The sequence below is a fragment of the Coregonus clupeaformis genome, chromosome 9 (genome assembly GCF_020615455.1).
Source record: "Coregonus clupeaformis isolate EN_2021a chromosome 9, ASM2061545v1, whole genome shotgun sequence".
Taxonomy (NCBI): Eukaryota; Metazoa; Chordata; class Actinopteri; order Salmoniformes; family Salmonidae; genus Coregonus; species Coregonus clupeaformis.
Genome location: NC_059200.1, coordinates 45,644,341 through 45,669,815, shown reverse-complemented (window position 1 = coordinate 45,669,815; position 25,475 = coordinate 45,644,341). Strand labels below are relative to the sequence as shown.

Sequence of the window (25,475 nt, the reverse complement as noted above, 5' to 3'; positions counted from 1 at the left end):
TGTAAACTTCTGACCCACTGGAATTGTGATACAGTGAATTATAAGTGAAATTATCTGTTTGTAAACAATTGTTGGAAAAATGTATTGTGTCATGCACAAAGTAGATGTCCTAACTGACTTTCCAAAACTATAGTTTGTTAACAAGACATTTGTGGAGTGGTTGAAAAAGTTTTAATGACTCCAACCTAAGTGTATGTAAACTTCCGACTTCAACTGTAAGAGGCATTGAAGACGTTACTATATAGCACCACTTCTACCACAGCTATCAACTGATTTTCTCATGTTTTTATATCGAGAGAGTGGGACAGGAGTCCACCATTGAGTGAGAATGGAGAAAGATCTGTTCAAATGCAACATTTCTCATGTTGTTGGTATAATGGTTGGCAAATGGACAAGACAATGGGGTGTAGAGATGGTGGTGACTCGGATGAGACATTGAAGTTGGGACATTGTCATGGGCAATGCATTTTGAACTATGAAGCTGTCTGAAGAACATAATGAAGAGACGCCAGAAGATTTAAGTGCCGGAGAAAGAAGGGGTTGGATAATACATTTGGATTTATCTAAATTTAATAATTTGGGTAGGAGGTATATACATTGCTAAATTAATAGTATTAGGAATGCATTGAGATGATGATCTGTAATTTTTATCAGAATGAGGAATGTCATAATAGAATTATGGATATTTATACTGTATGTTAATATAAGTGTACATTGTGACAGTTGTTATGGGTGATAAAGTTGAGGGTTTTAACTTTGATTATTAAGGGCCAAGTGAATCAATAGGAATTGTCATTGTTGAGGAAGGTTTTACTTGCAATGACTGTGATATGTGGTTTTCTTACCTACCTTATCTGAATGACCAATGACCAAAATGTAGATTAAGGTTAACCCGTTGCTGACAGGTGTATAAAATCAAGCATACAGCCATGCTATCTACATAGACTAACATTGGCAGTAGAATGGCCTTTCTGAAGAGCTCAGTGACTTTCAACGTGGCCCGTCATAGGATGACACCTTTCCAACAAGTCAGTTTGTCAAATGTCTGCCCTGCTAGAGCTGCCCCGATGAACTGTAAGTGCTGTTATTGTGAAGTGGAAACGTCTGGGAGCAACAATGGCTCAGCCGCGAAGTGGTAGGCGACACAAGCTCACAGAAAGGGACCACGAGTGCTGAAGCACATACCTCGTAAAAATAATCTGTCCTCGGTTGCAACACGCCCTACCGAGTTCCAAACTACCCCTAGAAGCAACGTCAGCACATGAACTGTTCGTCAGGAGCTTCATGAAATGGGTTTCCATGGACGAGCAGCCGCACACAAGCCAAAGATCACTATGCGCAATGCCAAGCGTCGGATGGAGTGGTGTAAAGCTCGCCGCCATTGGACTTTGGAGCAGTGGAAATGCGTTCTCTGGAGTGATGAACCACGCTTCACCATCTGGCAGTCCGACTTTCGAATCTTGGTTTGGCGGATGCCAGGAGAATGCTACCTGCTCCAATGTATAGTGCCAACTGTAAAGTTTGGTGGAGGAGGAATAATGGTCTGAGGCTGTTTTTCATGGTTCGGGCTAGGCCCCTTAGTACCAGTGAAGGGAAATCTTAACACTACAGCATACAATGACATTCTAGACGATTCTGTGCAGTTCTGCAACAGTTTGGGGAAGGCCATTTCCTGTTTCAGCATGACAATGCCCCCATGCACAAAGCGAGGTTCATACAGAAATGGTTTGTCGAGATAGGTGTGGAAGAACTTGACTGGCCTGCACAGAGCCCTGACCTCAACCCCATCGAACACCTTTGGGATGAATTGGAACGCCAACTGCAAGCCAGGCCTAATCGCCCAACATCAGTGCCCGACCTCACTAATGCTCTTATGGCTGAATGGAAGCAAGTCCCCGCAGCAATGTTCCAACATCTAGTTGAAAGCCTTCCCGGAAAAGTGGAGACTGTTATAGCAGCAAAGGGTTACCAACTCCATATTAATGCCCATAATTTAGGAATTAGATGTTCGACGAGCAGGTGTCCACATACTTTTGGTAATGTAGTGTATCTCGCTTATCTAGTCCATTTGAGTCAGGGGTTAAGCTTTCCCAAATGATTTTCAATCCATAGATTAAAATCTGGCCATTACTTTGTATCTGGTTTTTTTCACTTCCTATGTGCCCTTGCCCTGTTGGCTGTTGTCCGAGCTCTGACCGTGTGAAGACATTGGCTCGAGGGGGCGAAACACTCATTCCTCGTCTGGACGGACCACCGTAACCTGGAGTACATCCGGGCAGCGAGGAGGCTGAACCCTCGCCAGGCTAGGTGGGCCCTATTCTTCACCCGGTTTGATTTCACACTGTCATACATTTGTTTGTTGAGTAAACAAACTTAATAGGTCCCGAATAGTGAAAATCATGTTTTTTATAAAATGTGATGATATTTGGAGGAAACCAGTTAATAATAGGTTGACTTAAGTATGAACAATTATTGTAGCTAGTACATTGACTTGGATTCAGATTACTTCCAGCATTATGCAACGTCACGTAATGCCGGACATTTTATACACCAATGGTAGCTTTTTATAATCTTAACTAATTTAAATATGTAATGACTTAAAACCGTCATCACATGTGCACATCATACTGCTTTGTTTACAAACGTTTAGATAGCTCAAGCAAAATGTGGCAGAACGATACTGGTAACTAGCCCACAACTATGTTGTGATTTTTAGCTAGCAAGCTACTTACCAGCATGCCGGAAAAGGCACACTGTGTTGTGACTGGATGCCACAGTGTTAATTTAATGATGATGAATCGCGTGTGTGCAGTGCACATTTCAGCAAAGTTGCTTTATCAGTTGTGGAGAACATTCGATGGGTCTTGCCAGGAATCTTATCCTGAAGACAGATGCTGTACCATCATTAACAGTGGATCAGTGGATCTTGCAAGCGCTGACCATAATGTAAGTATCAGTGTTTGATGAGTCTGACATGGTGGCTGTGGCTGTAACTGTGGCTGCTTTGACTTGTGAATCGTATATTTTCTGTAACACACCTGATTGTCACTATATGGTTTTTGTTCTTCCATCCCTAAGCCCCCTACATTGAGTCTGAGAAGTGAGGGGGATGGGGGGGGAGGTATTATTATTTCACTTTCCATCTTTTTTTGTTTTTCCACTATCGTCAAGCAGTAATGATAGACATTTTAGAAAAGTCAATATCTACTCTGTCTGCATAGCTTCCCAGGCAACCACCGCAGCAGGAATGCTGTGATGCAACATCAGCTTTCCCAAGGCAAAACAGGGGGATATATTGTGAAGACAGACCCAACATACTGTAAGTCATAGTTATTCATTTCAAATCAATTGAGCATTTCAGGTACACACATTCCAAATACAAACACTGAGAAGTTTCACCAAAAACTGCACACCCAAATATTGCATATTTCAAATTGAGTACTTCAAAAATACCAGAAAACATATTGTAGAATGAGTAGATCACTACATAAACTAATTGATAGCATCATAACTCAGTAAATAAAGGGAAATTAAATTCACTACCTATTTAACAAACTTTTCCCTTTTCAAAAACATACAGGCTACGTAGACAGGCTCCTGGATCTCCTCTTCAATGAGGTCACCCTTGATCCAGCACAGTATGTGGGGAAGCTGTGTGAGCTGTCCATCCCAGGACCCCTGTCTGTGAGAGGCCTGATGAGAAGGCTATTGCTGGATTTGTCTCCTGCTTCAATCTTGGGGGTGACTGAAGCCAAGTGGGTGACTGACGCCTGCTTGATTGAAGCGGGGTACATGGGTCTCCTCTCCCGCTCCCCTCCCAATCAATCTTTGTAGTTGGTTGCATTTCCTAAAGCCTAAGTAATTCACTTTTACATGATATGATATCACATTTTTACATATGCTTGGCTCTGTTCCAATCCTCGAAAATAGAAAATGCATACTCCTTTCCTCCCTTCTTCAAGCTAGTCATTGAGCAGTATGTGATTGGATAGTTGAAGACAAAGTTCCTATAACATACCTTTCACCAATCCAGTCATTTTAGACCAGTGATATAACTTCAAGGAAGGGAGGAAGGAAGGATACATTTGGAAAGTATTCAAACCAGGCACAAGTTTCAGGGCCGATGACATTGAGGGCAGCGTCCTTCTGCTTTTAGCTTGGCCCAACGTGAACATCCTGACTCGCCCAACTCTCAGCTTATGTACTGCATAAGGGACAACGATGTGAGAGGTTGCCCATGCAGTCATGAGTCTTAAATATCTAGAGAGGAAATAAATAGTAGCAGATCATCCACTGTCCTTAACAGCGTTGTTTGTTTCTTAAGCTGAGGTTTTTGAAAGTGAAGCTTAACTTGTGGGACGGTGAGGCACTTCCTGAAATGGGGATTAAACGTTCTGATAGCTCCTCAGAAGGCAGCATCAAAACAGGCCACGTACTTTTGCTTCTTCATACTTCTACTTCCTTGATACATATGGACCACCCCAGGACTCTTTCTAACTATACTCTCTCTCTTCACCCTTTTTGTGGCCTCAGATCAGAAAGGGCTTCTGGAAACCTCCTCCTGAGATCTGGTTGGCTAAAACCAGCCACATCCGCATCCTGGACCCCTGCTTCCAGCAGCAAACGGCCAGCCGCCTGCTCCACTTGCCCCTCAACACACCGCCAAACAGCAACCAGGTGAGAGCTGCTCAGAATAGCTGCTCACCCTCCTGGAAATATACATGTTTAAAATGAGTTGGAAATACAATTATTACATTATGGCAAATGGTATTGTAACACAATTGTAAAAAATGCATTCCACCTCGTCTTTGCTTTCACAAACACCTGAAAAGCTAGTTTGTAATCCATTTTTAGTTCCTAGATACATTACAAATGTATTGGTAACAGGTTAAATTATCATTTCACATGCCATGGAACATTTTAGAATTGCAAATGGCATGTGTTAATCTTGTGTGAAATGTACAGTATAGGGTACTGTAGCTCCTCATTAGCCAGACGCTTGAAAAGACAATCTAGCGAAAATGGCACTGTAGTGTAATAGGTGGCCGTTCTGGTCATTTAACCACCATGCCAAACTTTTTCTTGTCATTTGAGTCACTTTTAAGGATTTTAGTGTTTTATTTTATTTAGGTGCTTTTTAGAGCAGTTTGAAAATGTTTGAAGTGTGCAGACAAGTTACTGTAGTGAGAAGAAGGCTATGAACATAGTCATTTCAGTGTTGCTTTGTTTGGGTATGAAACGATTTGCTAAGCATTTCCTTCAGAGTAGCATCAGTCAAAAGTATCTCCTATCACCACGGTCAATAAGGGGTCAAGAAACAATGAATGTCTATGTGTTGTAATCTATGAATATCAATCGTCGTTGTATCAATAATAGTGGTCACACGAAAGTAGATATTGTTATGCATGTAATGGGAAAGATAGTATCAATGCAGATGTATTAGTGTTAATATCTGTGCGGTTTCATGAGTGACTATGGTTTCATTTGAAACATTTATTTCATTTGAAACTATAGGTATTCTTTTGGAGCCTTGGCAGATCATAACCAAGCTAAAGATGTCATTGCTTCGAGTGTCAGTCGAAAAAATCACACGTTGAACTATTTATTTTCGTCTGACCTTGGAGTGTGCCAACTCCCAGTCTTCCTCTGTGCGTAGGGATGCGATTCAGCACTGAGCAAGAAGCCCTGACTCTAACAATGGTGCTTTGTCCCCCCTTCCACTCTCAAGGGGCTCTTCAAGTTCAAACTGTGGCATACCTCTCAAAGGATGTGCTGGAAACCTAAGATAATGGTCTTTAAATGGAAATGAGTGTGAGAAAAGAGGAATTATGGAGAGAACGTTCAAAGTCATAGTTATGGTGATGAGCCATGCCAATGACTGAGGTTATTCAAAAGAAAACAATTTTCTACAGAATGGGCTGTTTTCCCAGACACAGACTAAAAAGTACTTTCAATTGATAATCTTTTTAGTCTAGGACTAGGCTTAACCTTTGTCTGGAAAACTGACTCCAAGTATGTATGTATGTATGCATGTACAGTGTTTAGGCAGTATGGCTCAGTTGGTATTCATGCAACACCAGGATTGTGGGTTAAATTCCTGCGGCCACCCATATGTAAAAGTCGCTTTGGATAAAATCGTCTGCTAAATGGTATATTTAATATTATTATTATTATTTTGTAAAAACTGATGTTGTAGTGATGGAGAAGACTGTTCATCTTTCATTGTTATTTGTACATACTTGTGCAAACTCCTGGTAAAATATCACATCTTCCACTTGTCCTCACAGAACCTAAGGAAAGGGAGATACCTAGTCAGTTGTACATGCATTCAACTGAAATGTGTCTTCTGCATTTAATCCAACCCCTCTGAATTAAAGAGGTGCGGGGTGCTGCCTTAATCGACATACACGTCATCGGTGTCCAGGGAACAGTGGGTTAACTGCCTTGCTCAGGGCATAAAGACAGACAGCTTGTCGGGGATTCGATCCAGCAACCTTTCGGTTACTGGCCCAATGCTCCTACCCGCCAGACTACCTGCTGCACTACTACTGGCATTCTGGCCATCTACAGTTGAAGTCGGAAGTTTACATACACCTTAGCCAAAAACATTTAAACTCAGTTTTTCACAATTCCTGACATTTAATCCTAGTAAAAAGTCCCTGTTTTAGGTCAGTTAGGATCACCACTTTATTTTAAGAATGTGAAATGTCAGAATAATAGTAGAGAGAATGATTTATTTCAGCTTGTTTTTCTTTCATCACATTCCCAGTGGGTCAGAAGTTCACATACACTCAATTAGTATTTGGTAGCATTGTCTTTAAATTGTTTAACTTGGGTCAAACGTTTCGGGTAGCCTTCCACAAGCTTCCCACAATAAGTTGGGTGAATGTTGGCCCATTCCTCCTGACAGAGCTGGTGTAACAGTCAGGTTTGTAGGCCTCCTTGCTCGTACACGCTTTTTCAGTTCTGCCCACACATTTTCTATAGGATTGAGGTCAGGGCTTTGTGATGGCCACTCCAATACCTTGACTTTGTTGTCCTTAAGCCATTTTGCCACAACTTTGGAAGTATGCTTGGGGTCACTGTCCATTTGGAAGACCCATTTGCGACCAAGCTTTAACTTCCTGACTGATGTCTTGCGATGTTGCTTCAATATATCCACATAATTTTCCTTCCTCATAATGCCATCTATTTTGTGAAGTGCACCAGTCCCTCCTGCAGCAAAGCACCCCCACAGCATGATGCTGCCACCCCCGTGCTTCATGGTTGGGATGGTGTTCTTCGGCTTGCAAGCAACCCCCTTTTTCCTCTAAATATAATGATGGTCATTATGGCCAAACAGTTCTATTTTTGTTTCATCAGACCAGAGGACATTTCTCCAAAAACTACGATCTTTGTCCCCATGTGCAGTTGCAAACCGTAGTCAGGCTTTTTTATGGCGGTTTTGGTGCAGTTGCTTCTTCCTTGCTGAGCGGCCTTTCAGGTTATGTTGATATATGACTCGTTTTACTGTGGATATAGATACTTTTGTACCTGTTTCCTCCAGCATCTTCACAAGGCCCTTTGCTGTTGTTCTGGGATTGATTTGCACTTTTTGCACCAAAGTACGTTCATCTCTAGGAGACAGAACGCGTCTCCTTCCTGAGCGGTATGACGGCTGCGTGGTCCCATGGTGTTTATACTTGCGTACTATTGTTTGTACAGATGAACGTGGTATCTTCAGGCATTTGGAAATTGCTCCCAAGGATGAACCAGACCAATTTTTTTCAGAGGTCTTGGCTGATTTCCCCATGATGTCAAGCAAAGAGGCACTGAGTTTGAAGGTAGGGCTTGAAATACATCCACAGGTACACCTCCAATTGACTCAAATGATGTCAATTAGCCTATCAGAAGCTTCTAAAGCCATGACATCATTTTCTGGAATTTTCCAAGCTGTTTAATGCCACAGTCAACTTAGTGTATGTAAACTTCTGACCCACTGGAATTGTGATACAGTGAATTATAAGTGAAATAATCTGTCTGTAAACAATTGTTGGAAAATGTACTTGTGTCATGCACAAAGTAGATGTCCTAACCGACTTGCCAAAACTATAGTTTGTTAACAAGAAATTTGTGGAGTGGTTGAAAAAAAAGTTTTAATGACTCCAACCTAAGTGTATGTAAACTTCCGACTTCAACTGTATATATACATCTATATAATTTTTTTTATACAGTTTTTGTCATTGTTGTTCTGAACCCACTGCCCCAAGTCGTGACCTCTTCAAGAAATTCACTGCTCCACTGAGGGACCTTACAGATAATTGAATGTGTGGGGTACAGAGATGGGGTAGTCATTCAAAAATCATGTTAAACACCATTATTGCACACATAATTATTTTGCAATACTTATCTGACTTGTTAAGCAAATGTTTACTCCTGATGTTATTTAGACTTGCCATAACAAAGGGGTTGAATACTTAGTTGAATAATCAGCTTTTCATTTTTTATTAATTTGTAAAAATGTGTAAAAACATAATTCCACTTTGACATATGGGGTATTATGTGTAGATCGGTGATACACAATCTAAATGTAATTCATTTAAAATTCAGGTTGTAACTCAACAAAAATGTGGAAAAAGTCAAGGGGTGTGATTACTTTTTGAAGGCACTGTCGAATTACTGACCAGGCATGCAGGGCACTTGCACAGGGACCCTGACCTCCAGGGGGCCCTCATTGATTTTGTTAGTCACTCTCACTCAGATAGCATATTAACATGGCATAACATGGCATGTCATGGCAAAATGTGTTGAATTGCAGGACATTTGCTGTAAAACTGCAACAACAAAAAAATCTGTAAAGCAAACATTTGTTTACTTTCTGTCAATAAAATACTTTTTCTGCTAACAGATCCCTCTGTACGTATTAAATTATAGTTTTTAATCCCAGTGCTGAGTTAATGTGTAGCGGCTAATTGTATAGCTAATAGGCTATGTGTTTGTAGATGGACTGAGGTGAATGAAGCTATAGCAACCAATGTGATAATTTGCTTGTTTTTGCTGTTTCGCAAATCTCCAAAAAAAAATTATTGTATAGAAATGCAGCATAAACTTAGACCCTGGTTACGGACCTGACTATGTTATTTATAATAAGGGGTAGGCCTACATGGAGAAAATCTGACCTCTCTTATTATACATGAAAATAAGCAAATACATGAAACAATATTTAGTTCCAGTCGATCGCCTTTCATTGTTTGGAATTTAATTTAATTGGAAATATAACTTTGCTTCTCTGACCCTGTGCTTCTCCGACCCATGCCCTATATGCTACTGATCATACATTGTAGGCGCACTTGATCTCCCGTTCCCAGCAGAGAATTATACTTAGCTTGCATTTTGACCCATAAAGTGATTTCGACTAAGAAAAGGTTGGTGACCACTGTTCTAGTCTATATAGGCTATGGCTTCCTATTGTGATTATTACTGTTATATAAGGGCATTATGTTCTCGTCTCATAGTCTATTAATTATAGGCCTATGGTTTATTATGTGTAGGTCTATGTGAGTCACATGTTAAACGCAAGAGTCATGTATTTACGTAGGCCTACAAGACTATTTGGTCTGTAATGCGAAATCACATGCGTGCTGTTCACCTGCTATTCGTTTTGGGTGGAGATCGAATAAATGAAGTTGTGGCGGAGGTGTGTCTACAGATACGCCGTATTCTTAAATCATGAATAATGTCTAGCGACCTACCGGTTCTAAGTGGAAAAAGCGTCTACATTATTTGTTCCAATAGAAATAACACCATTCTCCATGTACTGTAATTTACAACTTGATAAGAGCTATTAATAAGTGCTAGGTAAATTAGTAATCCGTTTGGATAATGGAATTGTAAATATACAGTAAATGCTTGTTTTAGATATATTTTAACTTATAATCGCCAGAGACACATGTGAAACCAGTAATATGGCAGCAAACTAAAGCATATCAACATATCAACTTTCCCACAGTAAAGTTTATGAAATGCTGTGCCATTATGCAGAATTTTCATTGTACGGCCTTTTAACTTGCAGGGATGCACAGTACTTGGCTGTGTCATCACACATTTCCATGGTTAGTGAAGGCAATAGACAAGGGTATAGCCTACTATTGTACTCTATTCTCCCTATTATAATTGTATGTACACTAATCTTCCAACATTACCATGTGTTAAAGAACTGAATATGGCAATTTTCAGAATGAATCAAACCCCCGTTTTCTTTCTTTCGTGCTTAAAGGCTCTCCAAACCTGTTATTTATGATTCATAAATACTTCCCTAACCCAAAATACTCTACAGAGTATTTTTTTATCTACCAATTGGTGCTGAAATGGAGACGAATATGCATAGGCTACATTTAGATGGCTTTCTTTAATTGATCCCTAATATGCTGAACCCGTTCTCTCAATGTATTCTATTGAGTCTGTTGACAAAATTCGAACTAAAAGGTACACGTATTTAAAGGGATGGCTTAAGAGAAATGTACTGAAAACCCTATTGAATGAAAACACCATGAGAAAATCTGTTGGCCAGCAAGTGGGAGGGTTTTCAGCAGTTTAATGAAATGTATTCAGCGCGTGCAAGGGAACCATGCCTGCAAAGCCTGTTACATACCTTCATAAGGTACTGTAAGTCTGAATGCCAACTTGATTTGGGCTAGGCCCCTTAGTTCCAGTGAAGGGAAAACTTAACGCTACAGCATACAATGACATTCTAGATGATTCTGTGCTTCCAACTTTGTGGCAACAGTTTGGGGAAGTTCCTGTTTCAGCATGACAATGCCCCATGCACAAAGTGAGGTCCATACAGAAATGGTTTGTCGAGATCGGTGTGGAAGAACTTGACTGGCCTGCACAGAGCTCTCATGTCAACCACATCAAACACCTTTGGGATGAATTGGAACTCCGACTGCGAACCAGGCCTAATTGCCAAACATCAGTGCCCGACCTCACTAATGCTCTTGTTGCTGAATGGAAGCAAGTCCCTGCAGCAATGTTCCAACATCTAGTGGAAAGCCTTCCTAGAAGAGTCAGACATCAAAATGAATTATCATTAAAGGGATTCAAACAACAACACATCGCCACCCCACCACTTTTTTTGGTAAAGAGCTGAGGGATGGAGCAGGAGAAATGTAACCACTCTCAAATTCATAGACGGGGTGTAAGGACTGACCATTCATGACATCAACATGATAGTTTTAGGCCAGGATTGAATCCGATCACCCTTTGTCTGCAATGCATGTTTTAAAGCCAATGTTCCCACATTCTCGGAGATCACATTCACGGTAAATGCTGCGTATGTCGCTTAATCGGAAATGACCTTCTAAATGGTGCATTGTGCAAATCCTCAATCGGATTGAATCCCGGCCTTAACCATGCTTTTAAGCGATACAATGTTTGTTTACAATTACATTGTTTACCAACAATGGAGTAAAACAAGCTTACATTTTGGGTTCTGATTGGGTACAGTTTTACTAAGCTCATGAGGCATTTATAAGTAGAGAATCAGGTTTACGTAAAATCCACTCAATGCAAAGTTTATTTGAAAAGGAACACTGGGTAAAATAATTTCAGGATTAGGAACCTACTGAAGATATGGGCCAGCTATGTGCTTTCTCTCACATAACATAAGCAAAGCCTTTGTCTGTGTCCCAAATGGCAACCTAGTCCCTATATAGTGCACTACTTTTGACCTGAGACCTAGCCAAAAGGAGTGCACTATATAGGGAATAGGGTGCTATTTGGGACATACGTTCTATGACTAAACAGTCCTATTTTAACACTACTGTATGTGCATTACGTACATTATGTAACATATCTGAGCAACAATGCCCTCTATTCAGATGGATTAATCCAGTAAGAAGGTTGACGCTGTAGGGAAAGAGAGAGTGTTGCTGAATAACTGTAATGCTGACCATGCATGGGGGGATACCTTTCTTTAAGCTTTCTCTCACATTTTGATATGAATTCATACACCATATTAGGCTGCGTTCAGACAGGCAGCACAATTCTTATTTTCATTAATTGGTCTTTTGAAAAAGACTGATGTGAAAAGATCTGACGTGATTGGTCAAAATACTAATTAGTGGAAAAAATATAAGAATTTGGCCGCCTGTCTAAATGCAGCCTTTGAGAACAATGTGACAATTTGTTTTTTTGACTGACACATCTTTATGAGGTATGAGTTATGCGGAAAATGAACAATATTGTCAAATATTTTCAGCATTCACATTTTAATGGGGATGACAGGCTACTGTATTTTTGAATACAAGTTACTATGAGAAAAAAACATAACCCCCAAAACCACAAACAACCCCAAAACATTAAAGAGGAATGCCACAGCATCATTCAGTAAAGGGAAAACTTTTGTGCCACCCCTGACTATCAAGTAGATGCCCCAATGTTGAAAAGGGAAGGAAAACTCGCCAGATAAAAACTTGATCATGTCATTTTATTTCACTCCACCTCAGTCTCCTGTTACAAATACTATGGAATATATGTGCCTTCCATCTTATAAAAAGAACAAAGCGTCTAAAAGCCAATGACGTCTGTTTACTGCATGCTAGTGACGTGTAAGGTTTTATACATTTTTATATCAAAGGATGTGTTTTTCAGGATGTACAGAATGTGTATGAGCAAAATAACAGGCTTTGTTGAGATCATCCATCACAAACTCGTAGCCACACTGAGTATATGATAATATGACAACGTGGGGAAATTTGATAGGGTTAGATGTTGTCCCCACTACATAACAAACACGACCATTGAATAACAGAGGCCACCCGTACACACTCAGTTTGAACAACTGATGTACAACACAGTTGTCACAACTGTTTTGATACAACAGAGAGTTTGTCTGCACAAAAATGTTTACACAACGTTTGTCTAGACATGGTTGTGTAATCCCTTTTTGTGCAGACAAACTCTCTGTTGTATCACAAAAATATAGTTTACTATATTTTATCCAATTTCTATCAACACCAAGACCATACATAGCTTCTCTCAATTGATGGTTCTTTACAATGCATTGTTATTAAAGTACAACGTTATTACCTGGTATTTCAAATTACACCACAGTCATCTAGTTGGAATAAATTGTCTGGAAGCGTTGCCCCATATTATAGTAAAACATCAGGATTTACAGAGAGAGTGTCACGCCCTGACATAGAGATCTCTAGTTGGTTTGGTCAGGGTGTGAATTTCTATGTGATTATCTAGAATGTGTATTTCTATGTTGGCCGGGTGTGGTTCCCAATCAGAGGCAGCTGTCGATCGTTGTCTCTGATTGGGGATCATACTTAGGTAGCCATTTTGCCTACCTATGTTGTGGGATCTTGTTTCTGTTTGGCTTGTTGGATATTTAGCCTTTTGAACTTCACGTTCTGTTGGATTTTGTTATTTTGTCGGTGTTTATATAATAAACTACTATGTACGCATACCACGCTGCACCTTGGTCCAATCCTTTACACGACGATCGTGACAGAAGATCCCACCACCAACGGACCAAGCAGCGTGAACAGGAAGAGCAGACAACATGGACATGGGAGGATATTTTGGATGGTAAGGGATCCTGGACTTGGGAAGAGATCCAGGCAGGTATGGATGTCCTTCCTTGGGAGCAAACGGAGAAAGCGAGGGAGAAAAAACGGCGACTCAAAAGGTCCCGATCACTAAGGAAGCCCAAGAGGCAGCCCCAATAAAACATTTTGGGGGGGCACACGGGGTGGTGGGCGAAGCAGCAGGAGGCCCTGAAAGACCTGCAGCTCAGCACTCTGAGAGAGGAGACCACCACCTTACGGGGGCTGATAGAGAAGAGGGAGCAGGAGCTCTCCCTTCAGAAGGAGGCGCTGCAGGAGGCCCACAGGGAGGAGTCAGTGGATGCACGGAGAGAGGAGCTGGCTAGGCAACAGGAGGAGCTGAGAGAGGAATTAACCCTAGAGAAAAGGAGAACGCAGTCCTTAGAGCAGAGGCTGGCGGAGCCAGGATTCAGAGTAGAGCCAACTCCCCGCACTCGCGTTAAGGAGCGTGGGACCATACAGGCACCCTGTTATGCTGTGATACGCACTGTATCTCCAGTGCGCATTCACAGCCCGGTGCGCTTGGTGCCCGCGTCCCGCTCTTGCCGGGCTAAAATTAGCATTCAGCTAGGACGGCTTGTGCCTGCTCCTCGCACCAAACCAGTGGTGCGTATCTCCAGCCTGGTAAGGCCCGTGTCTGCTCCTCGCACCAAACCAGTGGTGCGTGTCTCCAGTCCTGTACGGCCCGTACCTGCTCTTCGCACTAAACCAGTGGTGTGTGTCTCCAGCCCGGTGCGCCCCAATCCTGCTCCTCGCACCAAACCAGTGGTGCGTGTCTCCAGTCCTGTACGGCCCGTACCTGCTCCTCGCACCAAACCAGTGGTGCGTGTCGCCAGCCCGGTACGCCCTGTACATGCTCCACGCACCAAACCAGTGGTGCGTGTCTCCAGTCCTGTACGGACCGTACCTGCTCCTCGCACCAAACCAGTGGTGCGTGTCGCCAGCCCGGTGCGCCCCGTACCTGCTCCTCGCACCAAACCAGTGGTGCGTGTCCCCAGCCGGCTGCTCCCGCACCAGCTCGTGTCCCCAGCCCGGTACGGTCCAGTCCAGGGTCAGAGCAGTCCGCTCCACCGGTGCCTAGTCCAGCTCCGGTCAGCTGCTCCACTCCAGTGCTAGAGCAGTCCGCTCCACCGGTGCCAAGTCCAGCTCCGGTCAGCTGCTCCACTCCAGTGCCAGAGCAGTCCGCTCCACCGGTGCCTAGTCCAGCTCCGGTCAGCTGCTCCAATCCAATGCCAGAGCAGTCCGCTCCACCGGTGCCTAGTCCAGCCCCGGTCAGCTGCTCCAGTCCAGAGCCAGAGCAGTCCGCTCCACCGGGGTCCAGTTCAGCTCCGGGCAGCGGCTCCACTCCAGTGCCAGAGCAGTCCACTCCCACACCAGGGTCCAGACAGGACTTGGTGCATCGCGGGAGGACTGCAGAGCCAGAACCAGACGTCAACCCCTCTCCAGGGTCGGGGCCTCCCACACCAGGGTCCAGACAGGGCTTGGTGCATCACGGGAGGATTGCTTATTTTCTTAATGCGAATGACGGGGATTTGGGCCTTGTCTGTGAGCAACATTATGTCCTTCGCGTCTGACTCATTAAAGAACAAATCTCTGTCCAGTTCGAGGTGAGTATTCGCTGTTCTGATATCCAGAAGCTCTTTTCGGTCATAAGAGATGGTAGCATCAACATTATGTACAAAATAAGTTACAAACAATACGAAAAAACACACAAAAAGCAAAATTGGTTAGGAACCCGTAAAACGGCAGCCATCCCCTCCGGTGCCATTCTTCCTGCCATGTTCCTGCTGCCATGTTCCTGCTGCAGACCGGGAAAATGATTACACATTCGCTATATAGGAGGAGGGCTATCTACAGATCAGGATCTTAATTTGAGCATTTTCTCATAGCAGGAAAATAATCATGCAGCCACAGGAAATGTGAATTATTGTGTGGATTATAATTAATGGACGTTATTGTGGGGGTTGATACATTTTTTGTTAGGGCAAATCAAGTCTGAAATGTAAAAGTGTAAATTACATACTTTAGAAGCCTTTATACCTCAAATACACTACAAGTTTGTATTAACTGCTGTGCAGGACATTTCCTGTAACAACAGGGAGATTAAATTAATCCTGCATTGGTATACCCACTGTGTAGATGGAGGTCACAACATTAGGGGTGCTCCAGGATTGGAAACACACACATGCACGGACGCACGCGCACACACACTCACACACACACATACACACACTTGTGCATGGCTTGTGCATGTCTTAATTTTTCATCTTACAGGACTGATATAAATATAAGGAGAAAGCTGAACTCATAACATTTTCACTGATGTAATCAAAGCTCATGCAATTTCCCAGTTCGTCCACTAGATCGCAGTAGAAGATCATATGATGCGACTTGGCCACTTGAAACCAGATGCGTCTGGTTTGATCTGGTTTGGGTAGTCCTCACTGTGCGAAAATGGCGTAGTGGAATTTCAGGCCTGACATCTTAAAATGACCCTTGTTTTTTTAAATAACACACAGACAGGCGAGGAAACTTCAAACACTCTTTTCCCCTTAATTTGTCCCATTGGAAACGAGGCAGGGGCATTCTTATGACATCCCAGCAGTAAGGTGTGAGCTCAGTTTCCAAAAAGACAAGTGCTGTACCTTTCGAATGATATGTCACTTTCTTTTTTCTGACCGAAATTGACGTAGTGGGTAACACTTAAGCTCCGCAGACCCGGTACCGGGTACAAAACAACAGCTTGATTGTGACTATGCCTTTCTTCATTCACAGATGTGGGTCATTTGCAGATGTACATCAATTGTTGTTATCTTTTGTGATTCACTCCAGTGCAGAATCCCAGATACACACATGATAAAAGTCACAAATGCATGCATGATGCATTTAACTGTTTTTTTTAAACGTTTTTTTTTAGGGGATAGATCAGCTTTAATACTTCCATCAATGTAATTGTCTGCATCACTTCCAATCCCCCATATGTTGTTTTCTCTAGCATATATATATATACATACATATAAATACATATACATACATATATATACATCCTTAAAAAATATATATTTCCCTTTATTACTTGCATTGAACTAGTAAGCTATCGTGTCACTCAAATTACATTCAACAATGCATGGCAGCTAAAGTCCAGAGGACCTGCTGAAGCATCACACACCAGGCTATACCTGTTTAGAGTGGTTCCTACCTTTTGGTTCCAATGGAGGTAACTTAACTTTCCAAGAAGCCACCAAGGCATCACTCAACTCCCATCCAGGCTCCAGTGCTTCCTACCAGTTGCAGTCATCCTTCCCATTTGTGTTATATCTCCTAATTACCCCTCTCGCTCTCTCTCTCTCTCTCTCTCTCTCTCTCTCTCTCTCTCTCTCTCTGCTCGCTCGCTCAAATTCTTGCTGACTGACTTAAGCACAGATTACCTCCCCTCAATGTGTGTGTCAAGCACATGGCTTGGCTCCCTGTCTGCAGAAGACTGGGAGATGGAAAGATAGAGATTTCTCCTAGTAGATGCAGAATCACCTGATCATTTTTGAGTCAAGTAGGCATTGGCAGCCACAATACCATGCACCCACTAGTGGTCAAAAGGTTTTTTGGCTCTCCAAAGATACGGTACTGGATTCTGTGCGGTTGAATTTCAGTACCATTCGAAATACAGCAATAATTTCCTTGCTTAAAACATTTTCCCACATTGCACCATCATTTACAGTATGCTGCAGTAAAACTTATTTTACTGTTGATAATACCCCAAATTACCATATATATTACCGTTTTCTGTTACAGCGTACCTGCTGTTGTACAGTTCAACATTTTCTCTAACTGATTCAGTGAGCGAAATAGACAACACAGTGTATTGTAAACAGGGGATGCAAAGCAGCACAGGGACATGAGAAATCATACTTATTTTACTAGTACATCTCAGTTGTATTGAGCAGAAAACTAATAACAATGCACAGTCTCATGCAAAGTTAGCCTTCACCCAGTGTCACAAAGTTGAACCGAGTTATGACATGGAAAAAGGAAACATTTCTATTACGCCCTCCAGACCACAATCTGTTGTTGCCTCGCTGATTTGACCATTGTCCATTTTGACCATTAGTCTAAAAGAGAACATGTGAATGGATTATATTTTGGGAATTTAAAGGAGAGAGAAATTAACATCTCATAAACCTCTCAATGTAACAGTATTGCTTCTGTCCTTCTCCTTATCCCAACCTGGGCTTGAACCAGGGACCCTCATCAACAACTACCTCCCACGAAGCATCATTACCTATCGCTCCAGAAAAGCCATGGCCCTTCCAGAGCAAAGGAAACAACTACTTCAAGGTCTCAGAGTGAGTGACGTCACCGACTGAAACGCTACTAGCACCCATTTCAACTAACAATTATTGTGCTGACGTTGCTTCCAGAGGCAGTTTGGAACTTAGTGAGTGTTGCAACCGAGGACAGATGATTTTTACGCTCTACACGCTTCAGCGCTTGGCGGTCCCGTTCTGTGAGCTTGTGTGGCCTACCATTTCGTGGTTGAGCTGTTGTTGCTCCTAGACGTTTCCACTTCACAATAACAGCATTTACAGTTGACCGGGGCAGCTCTAGTAGGGCAGAAATATGACGAACTGACTTGTTGGAAAGGTGGCATCCTATGACGGTGCTACGTTGAAAGTCACTGAGCTCTTCAGTAAGGCCAATCTACTGCCAATGTTTGTCTATGGCGATTGCATGGCTGTGTGCTCGATTTTATACACCTGTCAGCAAAGGGCGTGGCTGAAATAGCGGAATCCACTAATTTGAAGGGGTGTCTATATACTTTTGTATACTCCATCAACAGCCCAATTACCATACTTGTCTCAAGTTCACAAGTTCTTAGTAAAAAAAAGGTAAGTTCATAATTTGGTTGTCCTAATCCATATTAAATTTTTTTGAGTAGTTCTTCAACATCATCAGCCGATAATTCAGTGTAGCCATTTAGTGTTACCTAACTACATTTTAAGAGTAATTTATTATTTTTTACTTATCATGTCATTGTTCATAGTGGCACAGTCAGTCCAGCTTTAAATGACGTTTAGCTTATAACGGCTTCAAAATGCCTTCATAAGCACTACATTAATGTATTACAAAGCATCTATAACCGTATGTCATGCTTTATAAAGGGTTCATAAATGTGGCATAACTGGGTGACATAATCACCAATGTCAAATGTGCTTTATAAAGGGTGACATGTTGTGCTGAAGGATGGCACACGCACTAAAGTGAAGTCATGTTAGTCACATTGAACCTAATCTCGTTCCCAGACACTTCCGCCCAAATGCGCCCAAAAGATCTGGTGGACCAACACATCAAACTTGGCCTTCATTAGTTAGGGTTAGGTTTAACATCACATTGTAAGAAGAGGAATTGTGGAAATGGGAAGGGTTTAGCTATAATTAGGACTTTGTGGCTGTCTTTCATACATCAGCAGAATGTTAATAACCTATGTAATGTCCTGTAATACTTTGTTTGAAGTGAGACACCTTCGGTCATTCATAACACATCCATAAAGATGCTATATTGCATGATGCTGTACTTACTTTAATGTCAGACCCCTTTCGTCATTCATAACACATTCATAAATGTCTTATATTCAGAGGGGTTGGGTTAAATGTGGAAGACACATTTCAGTTGAATGCATTTAGTTGTACAACTGACTAGGTATCCCCCTTCCCCTTTGTCCTTCATATCATATGGCGCTGTACTTACTATAAAGTCAGACACCTTTGGCCATTATGATGTAAACACACATTTATTAACACTTGGAATTATCACTAACAGCTAACACAAATAAACATTAAAGACATGTTTAAACCATACATTTCCTATTAGTAGCTGCGTAATCTAGCGCAACACTTAACTACTACAAACTAATTTAAATTACAATAAATAAAGGTAAACGTACTCGTTTTTTGCTGTCCAGTGGCACCACAAGTGGGCATTTGACTTGCGAACTCATCACATGTGCGCTTAGTGCACATGTGATGAGTGCAGGGCATGCACACTGAATTAAAGGACAACTACACTCAAGAATCAAAGTTTCTTAAATTTTTCCAGGCTTTCTGGCATTTGCCAGAATTGCCAGACGGCCATTCCGCATATGTGTTCCACAGTTGAGACAAATAATATTTTCCAAACTCATTCTGCTGCTGGAGTACCGCCCACTGCTCCCTGCCACTCCAGCATACTTAATTCTGATGCAGATACTAAGAAGGCTGAAGTTTTGAGGAGGAGGGGTTGTTGGGGACCAGCGAAAAAAAAAAGATTTATTTGTGTGGTCCTCAACACAAAGCCCTAATGTTCTCAGGGGAGTTGAAAACAAATAACAGCATGAGTGCTGCACTGGTTACGTTGTCCCCTCTTCAATAGGTGCACCTTCTGTCTGCAATAGTTATTGTGTGCTTTCTGGCAAACTCTGTGGCCATGGAATCCAGGATGCTACATTTTTGGAGTTGAGCCTTCACGTGTGGTGGTGGTGGTGGATACCATGTACAATGGGCCACCATTTCAGGGGGAGCCACAGCCAACCACGACACCCTGACTGGGGATGGAGTGAGTGGCTATACTGGGGACTCTGGAGGAGAGTGTGGTGGGATGTTGACTTGGCACTAAAATAGTGGCGCACTATTGTAACATTCCGACTCTTGTCTGTCTGTATGAGGGCTGTACACCGTGGCATGTGGCTGGGATTAGGACATTTCACTGTGGATTAAAACCTTTGCAACGCCTACATGCCAACTCACTCGGAGGAGTGTGAGTTCCCAGACTGATCCTGTCTCTGCAGTTTGGCCCATGGTTTCACTTAGCAGGTACGTGAAGTGGATTTTCTGCTGTTCAGATAGACAGACCGACAGTGTGACAGTGATCTATTTCTTAAGTATTGTTATGGGATTTTTTATGAAGTGAGAAGTTTTGTTTTTGTTTGCTGAATAGGAGAGGAAGGTGAACGTGTTCACTTTTCTAATTGTGAAAAAAGGCTGTTGTCTTTTAATGGCAGAAATAGTGTTGCCTCATTGAGTTTTATTAGAGGATGAGTGACCTATGTTAAACAGTTAATTGTGTTGCCATAGTAATTTAGGCAATAGATTTTAAAGTGCAAGGTCATTACTATTGTCTGGTTTCCCTTCAGTGGAACTGCTGCCAGGGATTAGATTTGTGGAACAAAAGTGGAACAATTAGAACCACAAATGTACCCACATCACTTTGTAGGGTGAGTAACCGTGAAATATCAAATGTAACTTCTGTCAACTATTTAATCTCCTGAGGCTCTCAAACAAATAAAACACAAAATGTTGTGTTTTTATCTCATATATCTGAGCTCAAATGTAATATGCGTTGTTAGGAGTAGAAATGAGTGGAATATCAAAGATACATTTTCAAATCTATTGCTGACGAGGTGTTTTATGAAAGAAAAAGAAGGTTAGTCAAAACTTTGACTGAGATAAACAACACTGAAGTTATTATTATTTTTTATATTATTTTTATTGATGTTCATTTTCTATAACTAACTAAAACTAGTGTTTGCTAGTTGCCCACGTTTGTGGTTTCTCCATTGCGGTTTATCCCGGTCTTACACACTTGTTATTGTTTTTTTTCTTCCCAAAGCTCCAGGATGTTCCAGTTCGTCCAGAGACACATCCATGACCACCTGATGGAGGGCAGAATCCGCCAGACCCGTCTGGTGACCAAAGATGGCCGCTGCAACATTGAGTTTGGCAACATCGAGTACCACAACCACTTTGCCTTCCTGGGGGACTTCTGGACGACGGTTGTGGAAATCCGCTGGCGTTTCGTCCTCCTCCTCTTTGTCGCCTCCTTCACAGGCAGCTGGTTCGTCTTCAGCCTTCTGTGGTACTGGATTGCCAAGAGTAATGGGGATCTGATTGGACAGAACAGCACAGACAGCCATGTCAGTTGTATAGACAATGTCAATGGGCTCACCACGGCTTTCCTGTACTCCTTGGAGACCCAGACAACAATTGGTTATGGTGGACGGGCACTCACTGGGCACTGCCCTGGCACCGTGGCCCTCATCGTCGTCCAATCCCTCATTGGGGTCTTTGTCAACTGCTTCATGTGTGGGGTGATCCTGGCCAAGATCTCCCTTCCCAAGAAGAGGGCAAAGACAGTGACCTTCAGTAACACAGCGGTCATCTGCCTGAAGAAGGGCAGCCTGTGCCTGCTGATCCGAGTGGCCAACCTCCGCAAGACCTTGCTCATTGGGAGCCAAATCTACGGCAAGCTGCTTAGGACAACTGTCACGCCGGAAGGTGAGACTATAATTCTCGACCAGGTAGGCATTGACTTTGCAGTAGACGCTGGCAAGGACAACCTGTTTTTTGTCTGCCCGCTGACATTGTACCACATCATCGACAAGGCCAGTCCGTTTTACAACATGTCAGTGGACACCCTCCAGCAGCAGGACTTTGAGCTGGTGGTCTTCCTGGACGGGACGGCCGAGTCCACCAGCTCCGCCTGCCAGGTGCGGACCTCCTTCATCCCCCAGGAGGTCCAATGGGGATACAGCTTCCTGCCCATCATCTCCCGCACCAAGACGGGCAAGTACCATGTGGACTTCTCCAACTTCTCCAGAACCGTGCCGGTGACGACCCCACACTGTGTCCAATGCTTTCAGAGTGATCCAGACCAACGCAACCACAACAATAACGAAAACAACCACCACAGGAAGTTGGGTATCGACAACCCCGGATTCGAGGTGATTGACATTCAAGACACAATGGATAACACAACAATGTGAGCCGGAGGAAAGAGGGTGAAACTGAAAGTTTCCGCTGTAAACCACAGACTGACAGACAGCAACCCCCAGGATGTGGGACATGGCTCGCAGAGAGAGATGTGGATTAAGCACTTGTTTATGAGAGTATTCATGTTCTTTCTATAGATTCTCAGTCCGATATGGATGACTGAAAGCTCACTTTGTGTTCAGGGGCTCATACTGAGTCATAGACGATGAGCAGGTAGCCCCAGTTCTAATAACCAGTGAGCCAAAGAATAATGTGCACCTTGGATATGGTGCAAATCTTTACTTTGCTTCATGTGAGCATGGGTTATTACATTTGAGTTAAGACTGAACAACTCAGTATTATTTACGTCTATGCCTTTAAAAGACTAAACATCAGCCTTTATTTGTTGTTTTGAAAAATGACATACAATGCAAAAGACCTAAGAAATCAATGATCACTGGAAATACAAAATTAACAGCAGAGCTGAAAAACGACATTGCTATGTGTTATGAGGTTTGCTCTTGTCAATCTTGAACTGGTGTTTTCAAGCTCCGGTAGGAGCTAAACTGTTGGTAAGAACAGCTCATTACACTCAAAGCACCTTTGTGACATACAAACAGTAACTATTGTACTAGGTACAGTAACTATTAAAAAGGGCTTTGGTCATGACCTGAAGGAGAGATTGGGAGTGAGAGTAAAGCACAGGGGGTATTCATGAGAAGCTTATGACCTGAGCCTGTTTTAATGAAATATGTCAGGGATGAAGGAATAACAATAGGGTAGAACTTGCTTCCCTAGAGTCTTTACATAGTCTTTTTCTTAACTGAAATGACAAAGTACATCTTATGTGCCATAACAGATTCATAATGTATGCCTTAATTCCTTTAGAATACTGTGAATAGCTGGTAATTGCACTGACTGGGAATATTAATGTGACTAATCTACATTGTGTAGATGTATTATTTTGTAATATTGAGTTACTTGTTCTCAGGGAAAACAGCATTCCTGGTTAGAATAAATAAATGTTTTTTGACTAGGCCTTGAGTATCTTCCTTTCTGCCACCTGGGCCCGTATCCACAAAGCATCTCAGAACAGGTCCTAGGAATCTGTTGAAACCTGTTTTAAGACACCAAAAAAACACAGCTCATAGATTTTAAGATGATCTTAAGACACTGTCCAGACAAACTCTGAGGCAGGAGTAAAATGAACTCATAAACATTTATCTCAGCTGGTAATAATGACAGTTTGAAGTACCGCAAAGGAAAGATAGTGATGACGCTCATTGACAATGGGAAAGTTCGTTTTGCATGGCCCAGGGCCCCAGTTGAGTGGAGATTTTACTTAATGACCAATGGAATGGTCTAGAACAGTGGTTCCCAATTGTTTTTGAACCGTGGCACACCTTGATGGGATAGAAAATTATTTGGCACACTTAAAATATCCCTATTAATTTATTTAATGGTAATGACCTCCATCTCATCTGATCCATAATGTAAATCATCTATTTTCTGTGACACCCGTTTTTAAAAAGATTAAATAGGGTTTATTTGAAATGTTTTCATAGTTTTGATAGTTCCTTACTCATGAGGATTAATTTGTGTGTACCTTTTAAGAGCGTCCTGAGAGTCTGAGCCAGAAAGAAGAAAAATGTAGCTCAAGTAAAATAGGTCTTTAGTTTTGAATGGTTTGGGTTACAAACGAGCGGTTTCTGCTATGTAAAGGTGCAACCACGGACACGAAACCATGCTCCGTTTGTTTCTATGACAGAGGCTGTGGTATAGGTAAGCCCTACCAGAGACATGTATTAAGAAAGAAATGGCTCTGGCTAAGCCTAATCAGACTTGCCTGTGCTAATGGTTTTCACAGACAAGGTAAAATTATACAAATTACTTTGCTCTTGATGCGCGCCCTTCAAATGATACAAATGTAACAACAGCCTGAGGCACTGGACTTAAAACAAAGATACAGATGTAACCATGTGCCATTTAAAGGGTAACTGCCCCTTAGAACCAATTTCTCTGGTTTTAAGCGGCCTATGTGGCATTGATATGAGTCAGAGACATTATTTCTAGTATCAAAATTGACTACATAGTGTAAAATTAAGATAATTTTGGTCATAAAGTCAGTCTCGTCCAAAATGGAGTGTTGTAAGTGAGTTCGTCACGACTTACTGGAGGGTTGGGTATGGATTACTTACATGCCCACTTATGCCAATGATGCCCAATTTCCCAGAGACAACATGTTGTGGTCTGCCCCAAGCTGCCATGTGGACATTTGTGACTTGCTCTATCATAATCAGTCACATTGAACCCAAAACACATTTGGAGTTTTATACTGCTGAATGTTAGCTTTCTAATGAGACCAACATGTTCTCTCTACTCCAAATATCAAGCAAGTTACGTGCCATTACATGTGAGCATCATCAAATCATGTTTTGGAGAAAAACGCAGTCAAAGTTTGCAGTTACTTTTAAGACATTTATTCAAATAATTAATTACATTTACATTTACATTTTAGTCATTTAGCAGACACAACTAATTACTTAATGCAGAACACAATACATTAAATCTATTGAAATGAGTGCCCATGTTCTTCTTTCTATCACTCACTCACTCACTCACAGGCACACAGGCACACACACACCCACACACACACACCCACACCCACACCCACACCCACCCACACACACACACACACACACACACACACACACACACACACAAATGACATCTTGCTCTAACTATACAGACGTGTCTGTCTGCATCGTTGTTGCGCATACACGTGCACGTATATGCATACACGTGCACATGTATACTTGCACTTGTATATGTGCACACTTATATGTGCATGCGTACACATGGACACATTTGTACACATTCAAGCAACAGAATGTATTGGCTACATTCACTTATTTTCACAAATGTGCGCAAGTGCATACACACACGTACACATGCATATGTATGACAGAGAAACACTCTCACACTGCACATGTTCATGCCATATGTGTGAGGACTACATGCGTTGTGCACGTGTTTGTGCGCATGTGTACGTGCATGTGCACAAACATGCATGTGCACATACACGTGCGCACAAATACAGGCACAT

At 42.2% G+C, this 25,475-nt stretch overlaps 1 protein-coding gene across 1 annotated transcript; it reads left to right on the top strand.

Annotated features, from left to right (window-relative positions):
• The first annotated feature begins 20,222 nt into the window (after positions 1-20,222).
• On the top strand, positions 20,223-23,371 carry LOC121574424 (ATP-sensitive inward rectifier potassium channel 1-like). Its single transcript, XM_041887047.1, has 2 exons — positions 20,223-20,434; positions 21,231-23,371. Exons 1-2 carry the CDS (start codon positions 20,418-20,420, stop codon positions 22,381-22,383), a joined length of 1,170 nt encoding a protein of 389 aa, XP_041742981.1. The 5' UTR covers positions 20,223-20,417; the 3' UTR covers positions 22,384-23,371.
• Positions 23,372-25,475: the final 2,104 nt, after the last annotated feature.